This window comes from Wyeomyia smithii, chromosome 3 (genome assembly GCF_029784165.1).
Source record: "Wyeomyia smithii strain HCP4-BCI-WySm-NY-G18 chromosome 3, ASM2978416v1, whole genome shotgun sequence".
In the NCBI taxonomy this organism is placed as follows: Eukaryota; Metazoa; Arthropoda; class Insecta; order Diptera; family Culicidae; genus Wyeomyia; species Wyeomyia smithii.
This window is the reverse complement of record NC_073696.1, coordinates 163,498,272-163,516,774: the sequence shown is the minus strand read 5'-3', so window position 1 is coordinate 163,516,774 and position 18,503 is coordinate 163,498,272. Positions and strand designations below refer to the sequence as shown.

Below are 18,503 nucleotides of genomic sequence, written 5' to 3'. Positions count from 1 at the left end.
GCTGTTTTCTTCCAGTAACGGGAAAATGAAGCGGAAATTCGTTGTAATGTGTGCTGGGAATACGCCTGTTTTTCGACATCGTATGAGGAAAGACTTTCGGCTTAACATGCTGCCCATTTTGTATACTGTATTCGCGTATTCTTTTAGCATGTTTTTCGCGTGTATGCCGTACCTTTGTTCAACGTGCTGATAGAAAGGGACTTTTGAAACGGTGGCCATGATTCTGAATTTGTTTATATGACGACTGAAACGGTTAGTTTGATGGGTTTATCGGCTTAATCAGTCCGTGTATACTAGCAAAACGATTTGTTTTTTTCTCTTATGTCCGACAGTTTCGGTGACTTTATTTCACCTTTTTCAAGGAGTCTGAAAATATACATTGTGTGTTGTTTTCCTCTTTCGTTACTGGTTTATGTTTATGTCTGTGTTAGCTTACTTACAGAAAGGATAATCGTTCTATTGTTAAGTGTGTTGGTGTCCAACATCGGTTGTCTGGTGTGTATTACAAATGGCGTCCCACTTTGGGCTATATGTAAAAGGTATTGTTCGCTTAAAACAGATTTGTAACTTTCCTCTATAAACTGTACTTACTGCATGTGTACCTATTTTTGTGTGCTACACTGTATAAGCTTCTAAAGCTTTTTCTAGCACTTACTTTTTTCAAGCACTTTTATGGCAATTTCACTTAATCGGGTAATAAATATTCTAAGCTGTTGGTTTTGTGTCTTCCTCTGTAGTCTACTAATTCTTGACGGCTTGCTAAGGGTGTGTTTGCGAGATTGTACAGCTTTGAGTTTTGGTGGTAGTGGATTGGCTGTCATGGTTGTCTGTTTTGTTTTGGTTGATGTTCTTTATCGAGTGTATAATACCAGCGTATTATGAGTGTTCAGTCCCTCAGTGTCTGTGCCGTTTGTTTATGCTATTTTCTGTGTTGGCAATATGGCAAATTTCTAAAAACGGGAGTGCTTGTGGTTTGTTGTGTCTGTCTATAATTTTTGTTTGTTGAAAAATCAAACCGGTGATTCTGTGTGATACTGTGATGCATTAGTGCTGTTTTTTCCTTAAGTGTACTAATTTGGGTATCTGTTTCGTTGTAACCTTGTTGCAGTAGTTTGTCCCAGGTGTTGTAGTGCGTCCGGTGTCCACTAATTCTAGTTTTAAGCATGTTTGTTGTCATTCCCGACGTAGCAGGCGCTGCAGTCTTTGCACGGTATGTTGTAGATGACGTTGCTCTGGTGTTCATGTGGAATGGGGTCTTTAACATTTTGTGAACAACTGTTTAAGACTGTCTTTATGTTGCGGTGTGCAAGTCGTATGTGTTTGTAATCGTTTTTTAGGTGCTTGTCGATTCGGTTCGACAGGTGGTGGTATGTATGGTATCGGAACGGTAAGTATATTCCAGGTTTTTCACTAGGTGTTTCTTGCGGTGCCGTGATGTTTTCCTGCATTCGGCTTATTAATCTGTTTATTAGTGCTTTCTGGTAGTTGTTTAGTCTCAATTGTTTGTGAATGATGCGAGCCTTATCATCGTTCTGTAGATTAGTGGATAGCTTGTCAACTCGTCTGATGAAATTTTTAGCCATGTTAATTTTATGATGGAGCGGGTGGAACGAAAAGTAGTCTAAAAATCTGCCACTGTGCGATTGGTTTCATATACCATTCTGTTTTAATGCTTTGATTTTCTTGTCTTAATCAGTGTCATGTCTAGAAACGGTAGTCGTCTATTGTTTTCCATTTCGTAGGTGAATTGAATATGTTCGTTGTAACTGTTGAAAGTCTCTAATACATGGTTTAGTTGATTCGCGGGCAGTGCTAGTAGAAGATCATCTACATATTTTTTCAGGAATGGGGGCTTGAATGTTAGTAATGGTATACCTGTGTCCAAAAGTGTTTCCATTACTAAATCTGCTAGTGTGGGCGAGATGGGATTCCCCATTGCAGTGCCAAAGATCTGTTGGAAATGTTGTCCGTTGTATTTACAGTAGCTTGATTCTATGCAGAATTCAACTATTTCGATAAACAAATCTAGGTTTATGTTCGTATAAACTTTGATTTTCTCCCATTGTTTTATTATGTTGTGTGTAACTAATGTTTTGGGAATCGATGTGAATAGCGATGTAACGTCGAGGGAAATTAGGATGTAATCAGGTGGCAATGTAACTGTGTTAATAAAATCGCAAAATGTAAATGAATCCTTTATGTTGTATCGGCTCTCGATGGAGTTTTGTATGATTTTTCCTATATATTTCGAAAGGTTGTAAGCGGGAGCAGTCATGTTTGGCACTACTGGCCTTAGTGGTAGATTGGGTTTGTGCGCTTTGGGCTGTCCGTATATTCTGGGGCATATGGCATTATATGTAGTTAGTCTTGTTGCGGTCTGTTTGTCGATAAGATTTAGGTTGAGCAATCGTTTTACAAATTCATTGTTTGTTCTTTGGTATCGTGATGTTGGATCGCGTGGTATTGGGAGATATGTTTTATCGTCGGTGAGCAAATTAAGCATCTTCTGTTTGTATTCATCTGTTGGCATTATGACTGTTTTATTACCTTTGTCCGATTGGATGGCGAGTACATCTGGGTTATCGCGAAAGAAATGTTTTGTAATTTTCGTAGCTTTTTCACAGAATTTCGTCAGTTCATCTTTTTGGGTTATATTTTTGTTGTAATGGATGTAGTTTTGGACTGAATTTGCTATTGCGCACCTTGTGCGGTCCTGGATAGAAGTGTCTGGATTAGTTTTCAGTATACTTTCAACGTCAGCTAGGAGATGATAAAACGGTATCTGGACGATGTTGGTTGGAAGTGCAAATTTTTGGCCTAGGCTGAGTAATATTTCTGTTTCTATTGGTAAGGATTTTTGAGTGCTGTTATGTATAGCATTGCTTTTGCATACAGGTGTTGTGTTCGATGACCGAGTACGATCAAGGATACGGTCAAATTTGTGCTTAGTGTTTTTCGATTTTTCTTGCATTAATTTGTTTTCGAAGGAGGTCTGACTGTTGAGAAAGGATTCGACTACTTCATTCGGTACGTTTGAGTTTTTTATCCTTTCCGTGAGTGTATGCTGTATTTGTTTTAGTATTTTCAATTTGTGAAACGTGTGTTTGATTTCAATATTTAAAACTGATTTCTTGAACCTGTTGATGCATTTTTCCAGATCTTTCGTAAATGGGCTGTTTTCTTCCAGTAACGGGAAAATGAAGCGGAAATTCGTTGTAATGTGTGCTGGGAATACGCCTGTTTTTCGACATCGTATGAGGAAAGACTTTCGGCTTAACATGCTGCCCATTTTGTATACTGTATTCGCGTATTCTTTTAGCATGTTTTTCGCGTGTATGCCGTACCTTTGTTCAACGTGCTGATAGAAAGGGACTTTTGAAACGGTGGCCATGATTCTGAATTTGTTTATATGACGACTGAAACGGTTAGTTTGATGGGTTTATCGGCTTAATCAGTCCGTGTATACTAGCAAAACGATTTGTTTTTTTCTCTTATTCCGACAGTTTCGGTGACTTTATTTCACCTTTTTCAAGGAGTCTGAAAATATACATTGTGTGTTGTTTTCCTCTTTCGTTACTGGTTTATGTTTTATGTCTGTGTTAGCTTACTTACAGAAAGGATAATCGTTCTATTGTTAAGTGTGTTGGTGTCCAACATCGGTTGTCTGGTGTGTATTACAAATGGCGTCCCACTTTGGCTATATGTAAAAGGTATTGTTCGCTTAAAACAGATTTGTAACTTTCCTCTATAAACTGTACTTACTGCATGTGTACCTATTTTTGTGTGCTACACTGTATAAGCTTCTAAAGCTTTTTCTAGCACTTACTTTTTTCAAGCACTTTTATGGCAATTTCACTTAATCGGGTAATAAATATTCTAAGCTGTTGGTTTTGTGTCTTCCTCTGTAGTCTACTAATTCTTGACGGCTTGCTAAGGGTGTGTTTGCGAGATTGTACAGCTTTGAGTTTTGGTGGTAGTGGATTGGCTGTCATGGTTGTCTGTTTTGTTTTGGTTGATGTTCTTTATCGAGTGTATAATACCAGCGTATATGGTGTTCAGTCCCTCAGTGTCTGTGCGTTTGTTTATGCTATTTTCTGTGTTGGCAATATGGCAAATTTCTAAAAACGGGAGTGCTTGTGGTTTGTTGTGTCTGTCTATAATTTTTGTTTGTTGAAAATCAAACCGGTGATTCTGTGTGATACTGTGATGCATTAGTGCTGTTTTTTCCTTAAGTGTACTAATTTGGGTATCTGTTTCGTTGTAACCTTGTTGCAGTAGTTTGTCCCAGGTGTTGTAGTGCGTCCGGTGTCCACTAATTCTAGTTTTAAGCATGTTTGTTGTCATTCCCACGTAGCAGGCGCTGCAGTCTTTGCACGGTATGTTGTAGATGACGTTGCTCTGGTGTTCATGTGGAATGGGGTCTTTAACATTTGTGAACAACTGTTTAACTGTTTTTATGTTGCGGTGTGCAAGTCGTATGTGTTTGTAATCGTTTTTTAGGTGCTTGTCGATTCGGTTCGACAGGTGTGGTATGTATGGTATCGAACGGTAAGTATATTCCAGGTTTTCACTAGGTGTTTCTTGCGGTGCCGTGATGTTTTCCTGCATTCGGCTTATTAATCTGTTTATTAGTGCTTTCGGGTAGTTGTTTAGTCTCAATTGTTTGTGAATGATGCGAGCCTTATCATCGTTCTGTAGATTAGTGGATAGCTTGTCAACTCGTCTGATGAAATTTTTAGCCATGTTAATTTTATGATGGAGCGGGTGGAACGAAAAGTAGTCTAAAAATCTGCCACTGGCGATTGGTTTCATATACCATTCTGTTTTAATGCTTTGATTTTCTTGTCTTATCAGTGTCATGTCTAGAAACGGTAGTCGTCTATTGTTTTCCATTTCGTAGGTGAATTGAATATGTTCGTTGTAACTGTTGAAAGTCTCTAATACATGGTTTAGTTGATTCGCGGGCAGTGCTAGTAGAAGATCATCTACATATTTTTTCAGGAATGGGGGCTTGAATGTTAGTAATGGTATAACTGTGTCCAAAAGTGTTTCCATTACTAAATCTGCTAGTGTGGGCGAGATGGGATTCCCCATTGCAGTGCCAAAGATCTGTTGGAAATGTTGTCCGTTGTATTTACAGTAGCTTGATTCTATGCAGAATTCAACTATTTCGATAAACAAATCTAGGTTTATGTTCGTATAAACTTTGATTTTCTCCCATTGTTTTATTATGTTGTGTGTAACTAATGTTTTGGGAATCGATGTGAATAGCGATGTAACGTCGAGGGAAATTAGGATGTAATCAGGTGGCAATGTAACTGTGTTAATAAAATCGCAAAATGTAAATGAATCCTTTATGTTGTATCGGCTCTCGATGGAGTTTTGTATGATTTTTCCTATATATTTCGAAAGGTTGTAAGCGGGAGCAGTCATGTTTGGCACTACTGGCCTTAGTGGTAGATTGGGTTTGTTTACAAACCCAATCTACCACTAAGGCCAGTAGTGCCAAACATGACTGCTCCCGCTTACAACCTTTCGAAATATATAGGAAAAATCATACAAAACTCCATCGAGAGCCGATACAACATAAAGGATTCATTTACATTTTGCGATTTTATTAACACAGTTACATTGCCACCTGATTACATCCTAATTTCCCTCGACGTTACATCGCTATTCACATCGATTCCCAAAACATTAGTTACACACAACATAATAAAACAATGGGAGAAAATCAAAGTTTATACGAACATAAACCTAGATTTGTTTATCGAAATAGTTGAATTCTGCATAGAATCAAGCTACTGTAAATACAACGGACAACATTTCCAACAGATCTTTGGCACTGCAATGGGGAATCCCATCTCGCCCACACTAGCAGATTTAGTAATGGAAACACTTTTGGACACAGTTATACCATTACTAACATTCAAGCCCCCATTCCTGAAAAAATATGTAGATGATCTTCTACTAGCACTGCCCGCGAATCAACTAAACCATGTATTAGAGACTTTCAACAGTTACAACGAACATATTCAATTCACCTACGAAATGGAAAACAATAGACGACTACCGTTTCTAGACATGACACTGATAAGACAAGAAAATCAAAGCATTAAAACAGAATGGTATATGAAACCAATCGCCAGTGGCAGATTTTTAGACTACTTTTCGTTCCACCCGCTCCATCATAAAATTAACATGGCTAAAAATTTCATCAGACGAGTTGACAAGCTATCCACTAATCTACAGAACGATGATAAGGCTCGCATCATTCACAAACAATTGAGACTAAACAACTACCCGAAAGCACTAATAAACAGATTAATAAGCCGAATGCAGGAAAACATCACGGCACCGCAAGAAACACCTAGTGAAAACCTGGAATATACTTACCGTTCGATACCATACATACCACACCTGTCGAACCGAATCGACAAGCACCTAAAAAACGATTACAAACACATACGACTTGCACACCGCAACATAAAAACAGTTAAACAGTTGTTCACAAATGTTAAAGACCCCATTCCACATGAACACCAGAGCAACGTCATCTACAACATACCGTGCAAAGACTGCAGCGCCTGCTACGTGGGAATGACAACAAACATGCTTAAAACTAGAATTAGTGGACACCGGACGCACTACAACACCTGGGACAAACTACTGCAACAAGGTTACAACGAAACAGATACCCAAATTAGTACACTTAAGGAAAAAACAGCACTAATGCATCACAGTATCACACAGAATCACCGGTTTGATTTTCAACAAACAAAAATTATAGACAGACACAACAAACCACAAGCACTCCCGTTTTTAGAAATTTGCCATATTGCCAACACAGAAAATAGCATAAACAAACGCACAGACACTGAGGGACTGAACACCATATACGCTGGTATTATACACTCGATAAAGAACATCAACCAAAACAAAACAGACAACCATGACAGCCAATCCACTACCACCAAAACTCAAAGCTGTACAATCTCGCAAACACACCCTTAGCAAGCCGTCAAGAATTAGTAGACTACAGAGGAAGACACAAAACCAACAGCTTAGAATATTTATTACCCGATTAAGTGAAATTGCCATAAAAGTGCTTGAAAAAAGTAAGTGCTAGAAAAAGCTTTAGAAGCTTATACAGTGTAGCACACAAAAATAGGTACACATGCAGTAAGTACAGTTTATAGAGGAAAGTTACAAATCTGTTTTAAGCGAACAATACCTTTTACATATAGCCAAAGTGGGACGCCATTTGTAATACACACCAGACAACCGATGTTGGACACCAACACACTTAACAATAGAACGATTATCCTTTCTGTAAGTAAGCTAACACAGACATAAAACATAAACCAGTAACGAAAGAGGAAAACAACACACAATGTATATTTTCAGACTCCTTGAAAAAGGTGAAATAAAGTCACCGAAACTGTCGGAATAAGAGAAAAAAACAAATCGTTTTGCTAGTATACACGGACTGATTAAGCCGATAAACCCATCAAACTAACCGTTTCAGTCGTCATATAAACAAATTCAGAATCATGGCCACCGTTTCAAAAGTCCCTTTCTATCAGCACGTTGAACAAAGGTACGGCATACACGCGAAAAACATGCTAAAAGAATACGCGAATACAGTATACAAAATGGGCAGCATGTTAAGCCGAAAGTCTTTCCTCATACGATGTCGAAAAACAGGCGTATTCCCAGCACACATTACAACGAATTTCCGCTTCATTTTCCCGTTACTGGAAGAAAACAGCCCATTTACGAAAGATCTGGAAAAATGCATCAACAGGTTCAAGAAATCAGTTTTAAATATTGAAATCAAACACACGTTTCACAAATTGAAAATACTAAAACAAATACAGCATACACTCACGGAAAGGATAAAAAACTCAAACGTACCGAATGAAGTAGTCGAATCCTTTCTCAACAGTCAGACCTCCTTCGAAAACAAATTAATGCAAGAAAAATCGAAAAACACTAAGCACAAATTTGACCGTATCCTTGATCGTACTCGGTCATCGAACACAACACCTGTATGCAAAAGCAATGCTATACATAACAGCACTCAAAAATCCTTACCAATAGAAACAGAAATATTACTCAGCCTAGGCCAAAAATTTGCACTTCCAACCAACATCGTCCAGATACCGTTTTATCATCTCCTAGCTGACGTTGAAAGTATACTGAAAACTAATCCAGACACTTCTATCCAGGACCGCACAAGGTGCGCAATAGCAAATTCAGTCCAAAACTACATCCATTACAACAAAAATATAACCCAAAAAGATGAACTGACGAAATTCTGTGAAAAAGCTACGAAAATTACAAAACATTTCTTTCGCGATAACCCAGATGTACTCGCCATCCAATCGGACAAAGGTAATAAAACAGTCATAATGCCAACAGATGAATACAAACAGAAGATGCTTAATTTGCTCACCGACGATAAAACATATCTCCCAATACCACGCGATCCAACATCACGATACCAAAGAACAAACAATGAATTTGTAAAACGATTGCTCAACCTAAATCTTATCGACAAACAGACCGCAACAAGACTAACTACATATAATGCCATATGCCCCAGAATATACGGACAGCCCAAAGCGCACAAACCCAATCTACCACTAAGGCCAGTAGTGCCAAACATGACTGCTCCCGCTTACAACCTTTCGAAATATATAGGAAAAATCATACAAAACTCCATCGAGAGCCGATACAACATAAAGGATTCATTTACATTTTGCGATTTTATTAACACAGTTACATTGCCACCTGATTACATCCTAATTTCCCTCGACGTTACATCGCTATTCACATCGATTCCCAAAACATTAGTTACACACAACATAATAAAACAATGGGAGAAAATCAAAGTTTATACGAACATAAACCTAGATTTGTTTATCGAAATAGTTGAATTCTGCATAGAATCAAGCTACTGTAAATACAACGGACAACATTTCCAACAGATCTTTGGCACTGCAATGGGGAATCCCATCTCGCCCACACTAGCAGATTTAGTAATGGAAACACTTTTGGACACAGTTATACCATTACTAACATTCAAGCCCCCATTCCTGAAAAAAATATGTAGATGATCTTCTACTAGCACTGCCCGCGAATCAACTAAACCATGTATTAGAGACTTTCAACAGTTACAACAAACATATTCAATTCACCTACGAAATGGAAAACAATAGACGACTACCGTTTCTAGACATGACACTGATAAGACAAGAAAATCAAAGCATTAAAACAGAATGGTATATGAAACCAATCGCCAGTGGCAGATTTTTAGACTACTTTTCGTTCCACCCGCTCCATCATAAAATTAACATGGCTAAAAATTTCATCAGACGAGTTGACAAGCTATCCACTAATCTACAGAACGATGATAAGGCTCGCATCATTCACAAACAATTGAGACTAAACAACTACCCGAAAGCACTAATAAACAGATTAATAAGCCGAATGCAGGAAAACATCACGGCACCGCAAGAAACACCTAGTGAAAACCTGGAATATACTTACCGTTCGATACCATACATACCACACCTGTCGAACCGAATCGACAAGCACCTAAAAAACGATTACAAACACATACGACTTGCACACCGCAACATAAAAACAGTTAAACAGTTGTTCACAAATGTTAAAGACCCCATTCCACATGAACACCAGAGCAACGTCATCTACAACATACCGTGCAAAGACTGCAGCGCCTGCTACGTGGGAATGACAACAAACATGCTTAAAACTAGAATTAGTGGACACCGGACGCACTACAACACCTGGGACAAACTACTGCAACAAGGTTACAACGAAACAGATACCCAAATTAGTACACTTAAGGAAAAAACAGCACTAATGCATCACAGTATCACACAGAATCACCGGTTTGATTTTCAACAAACAAAAATTATAGACAGACACAACAAACCACAAGCACTCCCGTTTTTAGAAATTTGCCATATTGCCAACACAGAAAATAGCATAAACAAACGCACAGACACTGAGGGACTGAACACCATATACGCTGGTATTATACACTCGATAAAGAACATCAACCAAAACAAAACAGACAACCATGACAGCCAATCCACTACCACCAAAACTCAAAGCTGTACAATCTCGCAAACACACCCTTAGCAAGCCGTCAAGAATTAGTAGACTACAGAGGAAGACACAAAACCAACAGCTTAGAATATTTATTACCCGATTAAGTGAAATTGCCATAAAAGTGCTTGAAAAAAGTAAGTGCTAGAAAAAGCTTTAGAAGCTTATACAGTGTAGCACACAAAAATAGGTACACATGCAGTAAGTACAGTTTATAGAGGAAAGTTACAAATCTGTTTTAAGCGAACAATACCTTTTACATATAGCCAAAGTGGGACGCCATTTGTAATACACACCAGACAACCGATGTTGGACACCAACACACTTAACAATAGAACGATTATCCTTTCTGTAAGTAAGCTAACACAGACATAAAACATAAACCAGTAACGAAAGAGGAAAACAACACACAATGTATATTTTCAGACTCCTTGAAAAAGGTGAAATAAAGTCACCGAAACTGTCGGAATAAGAGAAAAAAACAAATCGTTTTGCTAGTATACACGGACTGATTAAGCCGATAAACCCATCAAACTAACCGTTTCAGTCGTCATATAAACAAATTCAGAATCATGGCCACCGTTTCAAAAGTCCCTTTCTATCAGCACGTTGAACAAAGGTACGGCATACACGCGAAAAACATGCTAAAAGAATACGCGAATACAGTATACAAAATGGGCAGCATGTTAAGCCGAAAGTCTTTCCTCATACGATGTCGAAAAACAGGCGTATTCCCAGCACACATTACAACGAATTTCCGCTTCATTTTCCCGTTACTGGAAGAAAACAGCCCATTTACGAAAGATCTGGAAAAATGCATCAACAGGTTCAAGAAATCAGTTTTAAATATTGAAATCAAACACACGTTTCACAAATTGAAAATACTAAAACAAATACAGCATACACTCACGGAAAGGATAAAAAACTCAAACGTACCGAATGAAGTAGTCGAATCCTTTCTCAACAGTCAGACCTCCTTCGAAAACAAATTAATGCAAGAAAAATCGAAAAACACTAAGCACAAATTTGACCGTATCCTTGATCGTACTCGGTCATCGAACACAACACCTGTATGCAAAAGCAATGCTATACATAACAGCACTCAAAAATCCTTACCAATAGAAACAGAAATATTACTCAGCCTAGGCCAAAAATTTGCACTTCCAACCAACATCGTCCAGATACCGTTTTATCATCTCCTAGCTGACGTTGAAAGTATACTGAAAACTAATCCAGACACTTCTATCCAGGACCGCACAAGGTGCGCAATAGCAAATTCAGTCCAAAACTACATCCATTACAACAAAAATATAACCCAAAAAGATGAACTGACGAAATTCTGTGAAAAAGCTACGAAAATTACAAAACATTTCTTTCGCGATAACCCAGATGTACTCGCCATCCAATCGGACAAAGGTAATAAAACAGTCATAATGCCAACAGATGAATACAAACAGAAGATGCTTAATTTGCTCACCGACGATAAAACATATCTCCCAATACCACGCGATCCAACATCACGATACCAAAGAACAAACAATGAATTTGTAAAACGATTGCTCAACCTAAATCTTATCGACAAACAGACCGCAACAAGACTAACTACATATAATGCCATATGCCCCAGAATATACGGACAGCCCAAAGCGCACAAACCCAATCTACCACTAAGGCCAGTAGTGCCAAACATGACTGCTCCCGCTTACAACCTTTCGAAATATATAGGAAAAATCATACAAAACTCCATCGAGAGCCGATACAACATAAAGGATTCATTTACATTTTGCGATTTTATTAACACAGTTACATTGCCACCTGATTACATCCTAATTTCCCTCGACGTTACATCGCTATTCACATCGATTCCCAAAACATTAGTTACACACAACATAATAAAACAATGGGAGAAAATCAAAGTTTATACGAACATAAACCTAGATTTGTTTATCGAAATAGTTGAATTCTGCATAGAATCAAGCTACTGTAAATACAACGGACAACATTTCCAACAGATCTTTGGCACTGCAATGGGGAATCCCATCTCGCCCACACTAGCAGATTTAGTAATGGAAACACTTTTGGACACAGTTATACCATTACTAACATTCAAGCCCCCATTCCTGAAAAAATATGTAGATGATCTTCTACTAGCACTGCCCGCGAATCAACTAAACCATGTATTAGAGACTTTCAACAGTTACAACGAACATATTCAATTCACCTACGAAATGGAAAACAATAGACGACTACCGTTTCTAGACATGACACTGATAAGACAAGAAAATCAAAGCATTAAAACAGAATGGTATATGAAACCAATCGCCAGTGGCAGATTTTTAGACTACTTTTCGTTCCACCCGCTCCATCATAAAATTAACATGGCTAAAAATTTCATCAGACGAGTTGACAAGCTATCCACTAATCTACAGAACGATGATAAGGCTCGCATCATTCACAAACAATTGAGACTAAACAACTACCCGAAAGCACTAATAAACAGATTAATAAGCCGAATGCAGGAAAACATCACGGCACCGCAAGAAACACCTAGTGAAAACCTGGAATATACTTACCGTTCGATACCATACATACCACACCTGTCGAACCGAATCGACAAGCACCTAAAAAACGATTACAAACACATACGACTTGCACACCGCAACATAAAAACAGTTAAACAGTTGTTCACAAATGTTAAAGACCCCATTCCACATGAACACCAGAGCAACGTCATCTACAACATACCGTGCAAAGACTGCAGCGCCTGCTACGTGGGAATGACAGCAAACATGCTTAAAACTAGAATTAGTGGACACCGGACGCACTACAACACCTGGGACAAACTACTGCAACAAGGTTACAACGAAACAGATACCCAAATTAGTACACTTAAGGAAAAAACAGCACTAATGCATCACAGTATCACACAGAATCACCGGTTTGTTTTTCAACAAACAAAAATTATAGACAGACACAACAAACCACAAGCACTCCCGTTTTTAGAAATTTGCCATATTGCCAACACAGAAAATAGCATAAACAAACGCACAGACACTGAGGGACTGAACACCATATACGCTGGTATTATACACTCGATAAAGAACATCAACCAAAACAAAACAGACAACCATGACAGCCAATCCACTACCACCAAAACTCAAAGCTGTACAATCTCGCAAACACACCCTTAGCAAGCCGTCAAGAATTAGTAGACTACAGAGGAAGACACAAAACCAACAGCTTAGAATATTTATTACCCGATTAAGTGAAATTGCCATAAAAGTGCTTGAAAAAAGTAAGTGCTAGAAAAAGCTTTAGAAGCTTATACAGTGTAGCACACAAAAATAGGTACACATGCAGTAAGTACAGTTTATAGAGGAAAGTTACAAATCTGTTTTAAGCGAACAATACCTTTTACATATAGCCAAAGTGGGACGCCATTTGTAATACACACCAGACAACCGATGTTGGACACCAACACACTTAACAATAGAACGATTATCCTTTCTGTAAGTAAGCTAACACAGACATAAAACATAAACCAGTAACGAAAGAGGAAAACAACACACAATGTATATTTTCAGACTCCTTGAAAAAGGTGAAATAAAGTCACCGAAACTGTCGGAATAAGAGAAAAAAACAAATCGTTTTGCTAGTATACACGGACTGATTAAGCCGATAAACCCATCAAACTAACCGTTTCAGTCGTCATATAAACAAATTCAGAATCATGGCCACCGTTTCAAAAGTCCCTTTCTATCAGCACGTTGAACAAAGGTACGGCATACACGCGAAAAACATGCTAAAAGAATACGCGAATACAGTATACAAAATGGGCAGCATGTTAAGCCGAAAGTCTTTCCTCATACGATGTCGAAAAACAGGCGTATTCCCAGCACACATTACAACGAATTTCCGCTTCATTTTCCCGTTACTGGAAGAAAACAGCCCATTTACGAAAGATCTGGAAAAATGCATCAACAGGTTCAAGAAATCAGTTTTAAATATTGAAATCAAACACACGTTTCACAAATTGAAAATACTAAAACAAATACAGCATACACTCACGGAAAGGATAAAAAACTCAAACGTACCGAATGAAGTAGTCGAATCCTTTCTCAACAGTCAGACCTCCTTCGAAAACAAATTAATGCAAGAAAAATCGAAAAACACTAAGCACAAATTTGACCGTATCCTTGATCGTACTCGGTCATCGAACACAACACCTGTATGCAAAAGCAATGCTATACATAACAGCACTCAAAAATCCTTACCAATAGAAACAGAAATATTACTCAGCCTAGGCCAAAAATTTGCACTTCCAACCAACATCGTCCAGATACCGTTTTATCATCTCCTAGCTGACGTTGAAAGTATACTGAAAACTAATCCAGACACTTCTATCCAGGACCGCACAAGGTGCGCAATAGCAAATTCAGTCCAAAACTACATCCATTACAACAAAAATATAACCCAAAAAGATGAACTGACGAAATTCTGTGAAAAAGCTACGAAAATTACAAAACATTTCTTTCGCGATAACCCAGATGTACTCGCCATCCAATCGGACAAAGGTAATAAAACAGTCATAATGCCAACAGATGAATACAAACAGAAGATGCTTAATTTGCTCACCGACGATAAAACATATCTCCCAATACCACGCGATCCAACATCACGATACCAAAGAACAAACAATGAATTTGTAAAACGATTGCTCAACCTAAATCTTATCGACAAACAGACCGCAACAAGACTAACTACATATAATGCCATATGCCCCAGAATATACGGACAGCCCAAAGCGCACAAACCCAATCTACCACTAAGGCCAGTAGTGCCAAACATGACTGCTCCCGCTTACAACCTTTCGAAATATATAGGAAAAATCATACAAAACTCCATCGAGAGCCGATACAACATAAAGGATTCATTTACATTTTGCGATTTTATTAACACAGTTACATTGCCACCTGATTACATCCTAATTTCCCTCGACGTTACATCGCTATTCACATCGATTCCCAAAACATTAGTTACACACAACATAATAAAACAATGGGAGAAAATCAAAGTTTATACGAACATAAACCTAGATTTGTTTATCGAAATAGTTGAATTCTGCATAGAATCAAGCTACTGTAAATACAACGGACAACATTTCCAACAGATCTTTGGCACTGCAATGGGGAATCCCATCTCGCCCACACTAGCAGATTTAGTAATGGAAACACTTTTGGACACAGTTATACCATTACTAACATTCAAGCCCCCATTCCTGAAAAAATATGTAGATGATCTTCTACTAGCACTGCCCGCGAATCAACTAAACCATGTATTAGAGACTTTCAACAGTTACAACGAACATATTCAATTCACCTACGAAATGGAAAACAATAGACGACTACCGTTTCTAGACATGACACTGATAAGACAAGAAAATCAAAGCATTAAAACAGAATGGTATATGAAACCAATCGCCAGTGGCAGATTTTTAGACTACTTTTCGTTCCACCCGCTCCATCATAAAATTAACATGGCTAAAAATTTCATCAGACGAGTTGACAAGCTATCCACTAATCTACAGAACGATGATAAGGCTCGCATCATTCACAAACAATTGAGACTAAACAACTACCCGAAAGCACTAATAAACAGATTAATAAGCCGAATGCAGGAAAACATCACGGCACCGCAAGAAACACCTAGTGAAAACCTGGAATATACTTACCGTTCGATACCATACATACCACACCTGTCGAACCGAATCGACAAGCACCTAAAAAACGATTACAAACACATACGACTTGCACACCGCAACATAAAAACAGTTAAACAGTTGTTCACAAATGTTAAAGACCCCATTCCACATGAACACCAGAGCAACGTCATCTACAACATACCGTGCAAAGACTGCAGCGCCTGCTACGTGGGAATGACAACAAACATGCTTAAAACTAGAATTAGTGGACACCGGACGCACTACAACACCTGGGACAAACTACTGCAACAAGGTTACAACGAAACAGATACCCAAATTAGTACACTTAAGGAAAAAACAGCACTAATGCATCACAGTATCACACAGAATCACCGGTTTGATTTTCAACAAACAAAAATTATAGACAGACACAACAAACCACAAGCACTCCCGTTTTTAGAAATTTGCCATATTGCCAACACAGAAAATAGCATAAACAAACGCACAGACACTGAGGGACTGAACACCATATACGCTGGTATTATACACTCGATAAAGAACATCAACCAAAACAAAACAGACAACCATGACAGCCAATCCACTACCACCAAAACTCAAAGCTGTACAATCTCGCAAACACACCCTTAGCAAGCCGTCAAGAATTAGTAGACTACAGAGGAAGACACAAAACCAACAGCTTAGAATATTTATTACCCGATTAAGTGAAATTGCCATAAAAGTGCTTGAAAAAAGTAAGTGCTAGAAAAAGCTTTAGAAGCTTATACAGTGTAGCACACAAAAATAGGTACACATGCAGTAAGTACAGTTTATAGAGGAAAGTTACAAATCTGTTTTAAGCGAACAATACCTTTTACATATAGCCAAAGTGGGACGCCATTTGTAATACACACCAGACAACCGATGTTGGACACCAACACACTTAACAATAGAACGATTATCCTTTCTGTAAGTAAGCTAACACAGACATAAAACATAAACCAGTAACGAAAGAGGAAAACAACACACAATGTATATTTTCAGACTCCTTGAAAAAGGTGAAATAAAGTCACCGAAACTGTCGGAATAAGAGAAAAAAACAAATCGTTTTGCTAGTATACACGGACTGATTAAGCCGATAAACCCATCAAACTAACCGTTTCAGTCGTCATATAAACAAATATATATATATATATATATATATATATATATATATATATATAAATATATATATATATATATATATATATATATATATATATATATATATATATATATATATATATATATATATATATATATATATATATATATATATATATATATATATATATATATATATATATATATTTATATATATATATATATATATATATACATATATATGTATGTATACATATATATATGTATGTATACATATATATATGTATACATATATATATATATATATATATATATATATATATATATATATATATATATATATATATATATATATATATATATATATATATATATATATATATATATATATATATATATATATATATATATATATATATATATATATATATATATATATATATACATATATATATATACATATATATATATATATATATATATATATATATATATATATATATATATACATATATATATATATATATATATATATATATATATATATATATATATATATATATATATATATATATATATATATATATATATATATATATATATATATATATTTATATATTTATATATACGGTTACTTTCATTTTGTTTCTTAACCCATCTCCTGCTTGTGGCATCACCTGACATCTAATTGATTGTAGCTTGATAATGATACTTCCAGTTTTTCACAACGAAACTATTTCATATGGTTAGAGAACAGATCGGTCAACAAAATGCAATACAGTTATTTGTGCTGTTATACAAGTTTGAAGGTCATTTTTCGAGGTAAAATTTGATTTTTCTCCTCCGGTAATGGGTTGAGACCGCGCATTAGACAAAAAAGTAATAAAATGAAAGACAGCTACGCGCTTGTATGCGTTGTTGCAGTGTAATATACAACCGAGAGCTGCAATGCTTGTGTTTACGCTAGAGAATACCCCCTCCTCCACTAAAAGCGTTACGTAATTTATAAAAGCCGCCAAAGGCAACGAATGTGTCCAGATTAAAATTCGAAGTGTCTAACTATTTATTTAACATTTTTTAATATTTTCAGATTACAAACAGTATTCATAGCTGGAACTTACCCGTGCGCGATACACAGGAATCAGAGCTCCAGGTACAACCTGAACTATTAAAAAATTATATTCCCGCATCGTTGCACGTACTGCACCACTGTATAGAATCAATTCAGTATGAACCTGCAATTATACTTCCAACAACAGTCAAACCATCCATGACAACGGATTCAGGTACTTAATTTTTTGAAACAAAAAACCTTTTTTCGTCCTTAAGCACAGGCCGCATGTAGTTGGCAGGCGAAAGCATTCATTATGTTGTATAACACGCATCTCGAAGACTATGAGATTAACATTCGGTAAAACGATGTAGGAAATATGATTGTCATATTATTTCATACTGCAAGCACTTTTCAAGCTTTATCACTCTTGCATAAGTTCTGGTATATTTTGTGATGTAAATAAAATGC

General features: G+C 37.0%; 4 protein-coding genes across 7 annotated transcripts in view; 3 read left to right on the top strand and 1 right to left on the bottom strand.

Annotated features, from left to right (window-relative positions):
• The window catches only part of LOC129728802 (uncharacterized), a 625,151-nt gene that overhangs the window by 326,874 nt on the left and 279,774 nt on the right, over nucleotides 1-18,503 (top strand). Inside the window, exon 3 of the mRNA XM_055687263.1 lies at nucleotides 18,072-18,267. Within this exon, the coding sequence (XP_055543238.1) occupies nucleotides 18,072-18,267 (196 nt within the window). The remainder of the gene's footprint in view (nucleotides 1-18,071; nucleotides 18,268-18,503) is intronic.
• LOC129728070 (uncharacterized) lies at nucleotides 2,949-5,350 on the bottom strand. Of its 2 annotated transcripts, none has more exons than XM_055686446.1 (2): nucleotides 3,613-5,350; nucleotides 2,949-3,537 (listed from the first exon to the last, which is right to left on the bottom strand). In XM_055686446.1, exon 1 carries the CDS (start codon nucleotides 5,092-5,094, stop codon nucleotides 3,931-3,933), a length of 1,164 nt encoding a protein of 387 aa, XP_055542421.1. In that variant the 5' UTR covers nucleotides 5,095-5,350; the 3' UTR covers nucleotides 2,949-3,537; nucleotides 3,613-3,930. The 2 variants fall into 2 exon arrangements, with proteins under 2 accessions (XP_055542421.1, XP_055542422.1); XM_055686447.1 differs by having other exon boundaries at nucleotides 2,949-3,697; nucleotides 3,763-5,350.
• LOC129728071 (uncharacterized) lies at nucleotides 5,595-7,996 on the top strand. Of its 2 annotated transcripts, none has more exons than XM_055686450.1 (2): nucleotides 5,595-7,182; nucleotides 7,248-7,996. In XM_055686450.1, exon 1 carries the CDS (start codon nucleotides 5,851-5,853, stop codon nucleotides 7,012-7,014), a length of 1,164 nt encoding a protein of 387 aa, XP_055542425.1. In that variant the 5' UTR covers nucleotides 5,595-5,850; the 3' UTR covers nucleotides 7,015-7,182; nucleotides 7,248-7,996. The 2 variants fall into 2 exon arrangements, with proteins under 2 accessions (XP_055542425.1, XP_055542424.1); XM_055686449.1 differs by having other exon boundaries at nucleotides 5,595-7,332; nucleotides 7,408-7,996.
• LOC129728069 (uncharacterized) lies at nucleotides 14,391-16,981 on the top strand. 2 transcript variants are annotated; one of them, XM_055686445.1, is made up of 2 exons: nucleotides 14,391-16,657; nucleotides 16,723-16,981. In XM_055686445.1, the coding sequence occupies exon 1, from the start codon at nucleotides 14,732-14,734 to the stop codon at nucleotides 16,487-16,489; it is 1,758 nt and encodes a 585-aa protein (XP_055542420.1). In that variant the 5' UTR covers nucleotides 14,391-14,731; the 3' UTR covers nucleotides 16,490-16,657; nucleotides 16,723-16,981. The 2 variants fall into 2 exon arrangements, with proteins under 2 accessions (XP_055542420.1, XP_055542419.1); XM_055686444.1 differs by having other exon boundaries at nucleotides 14,391-16,807; nucleotides 16,883-16,962.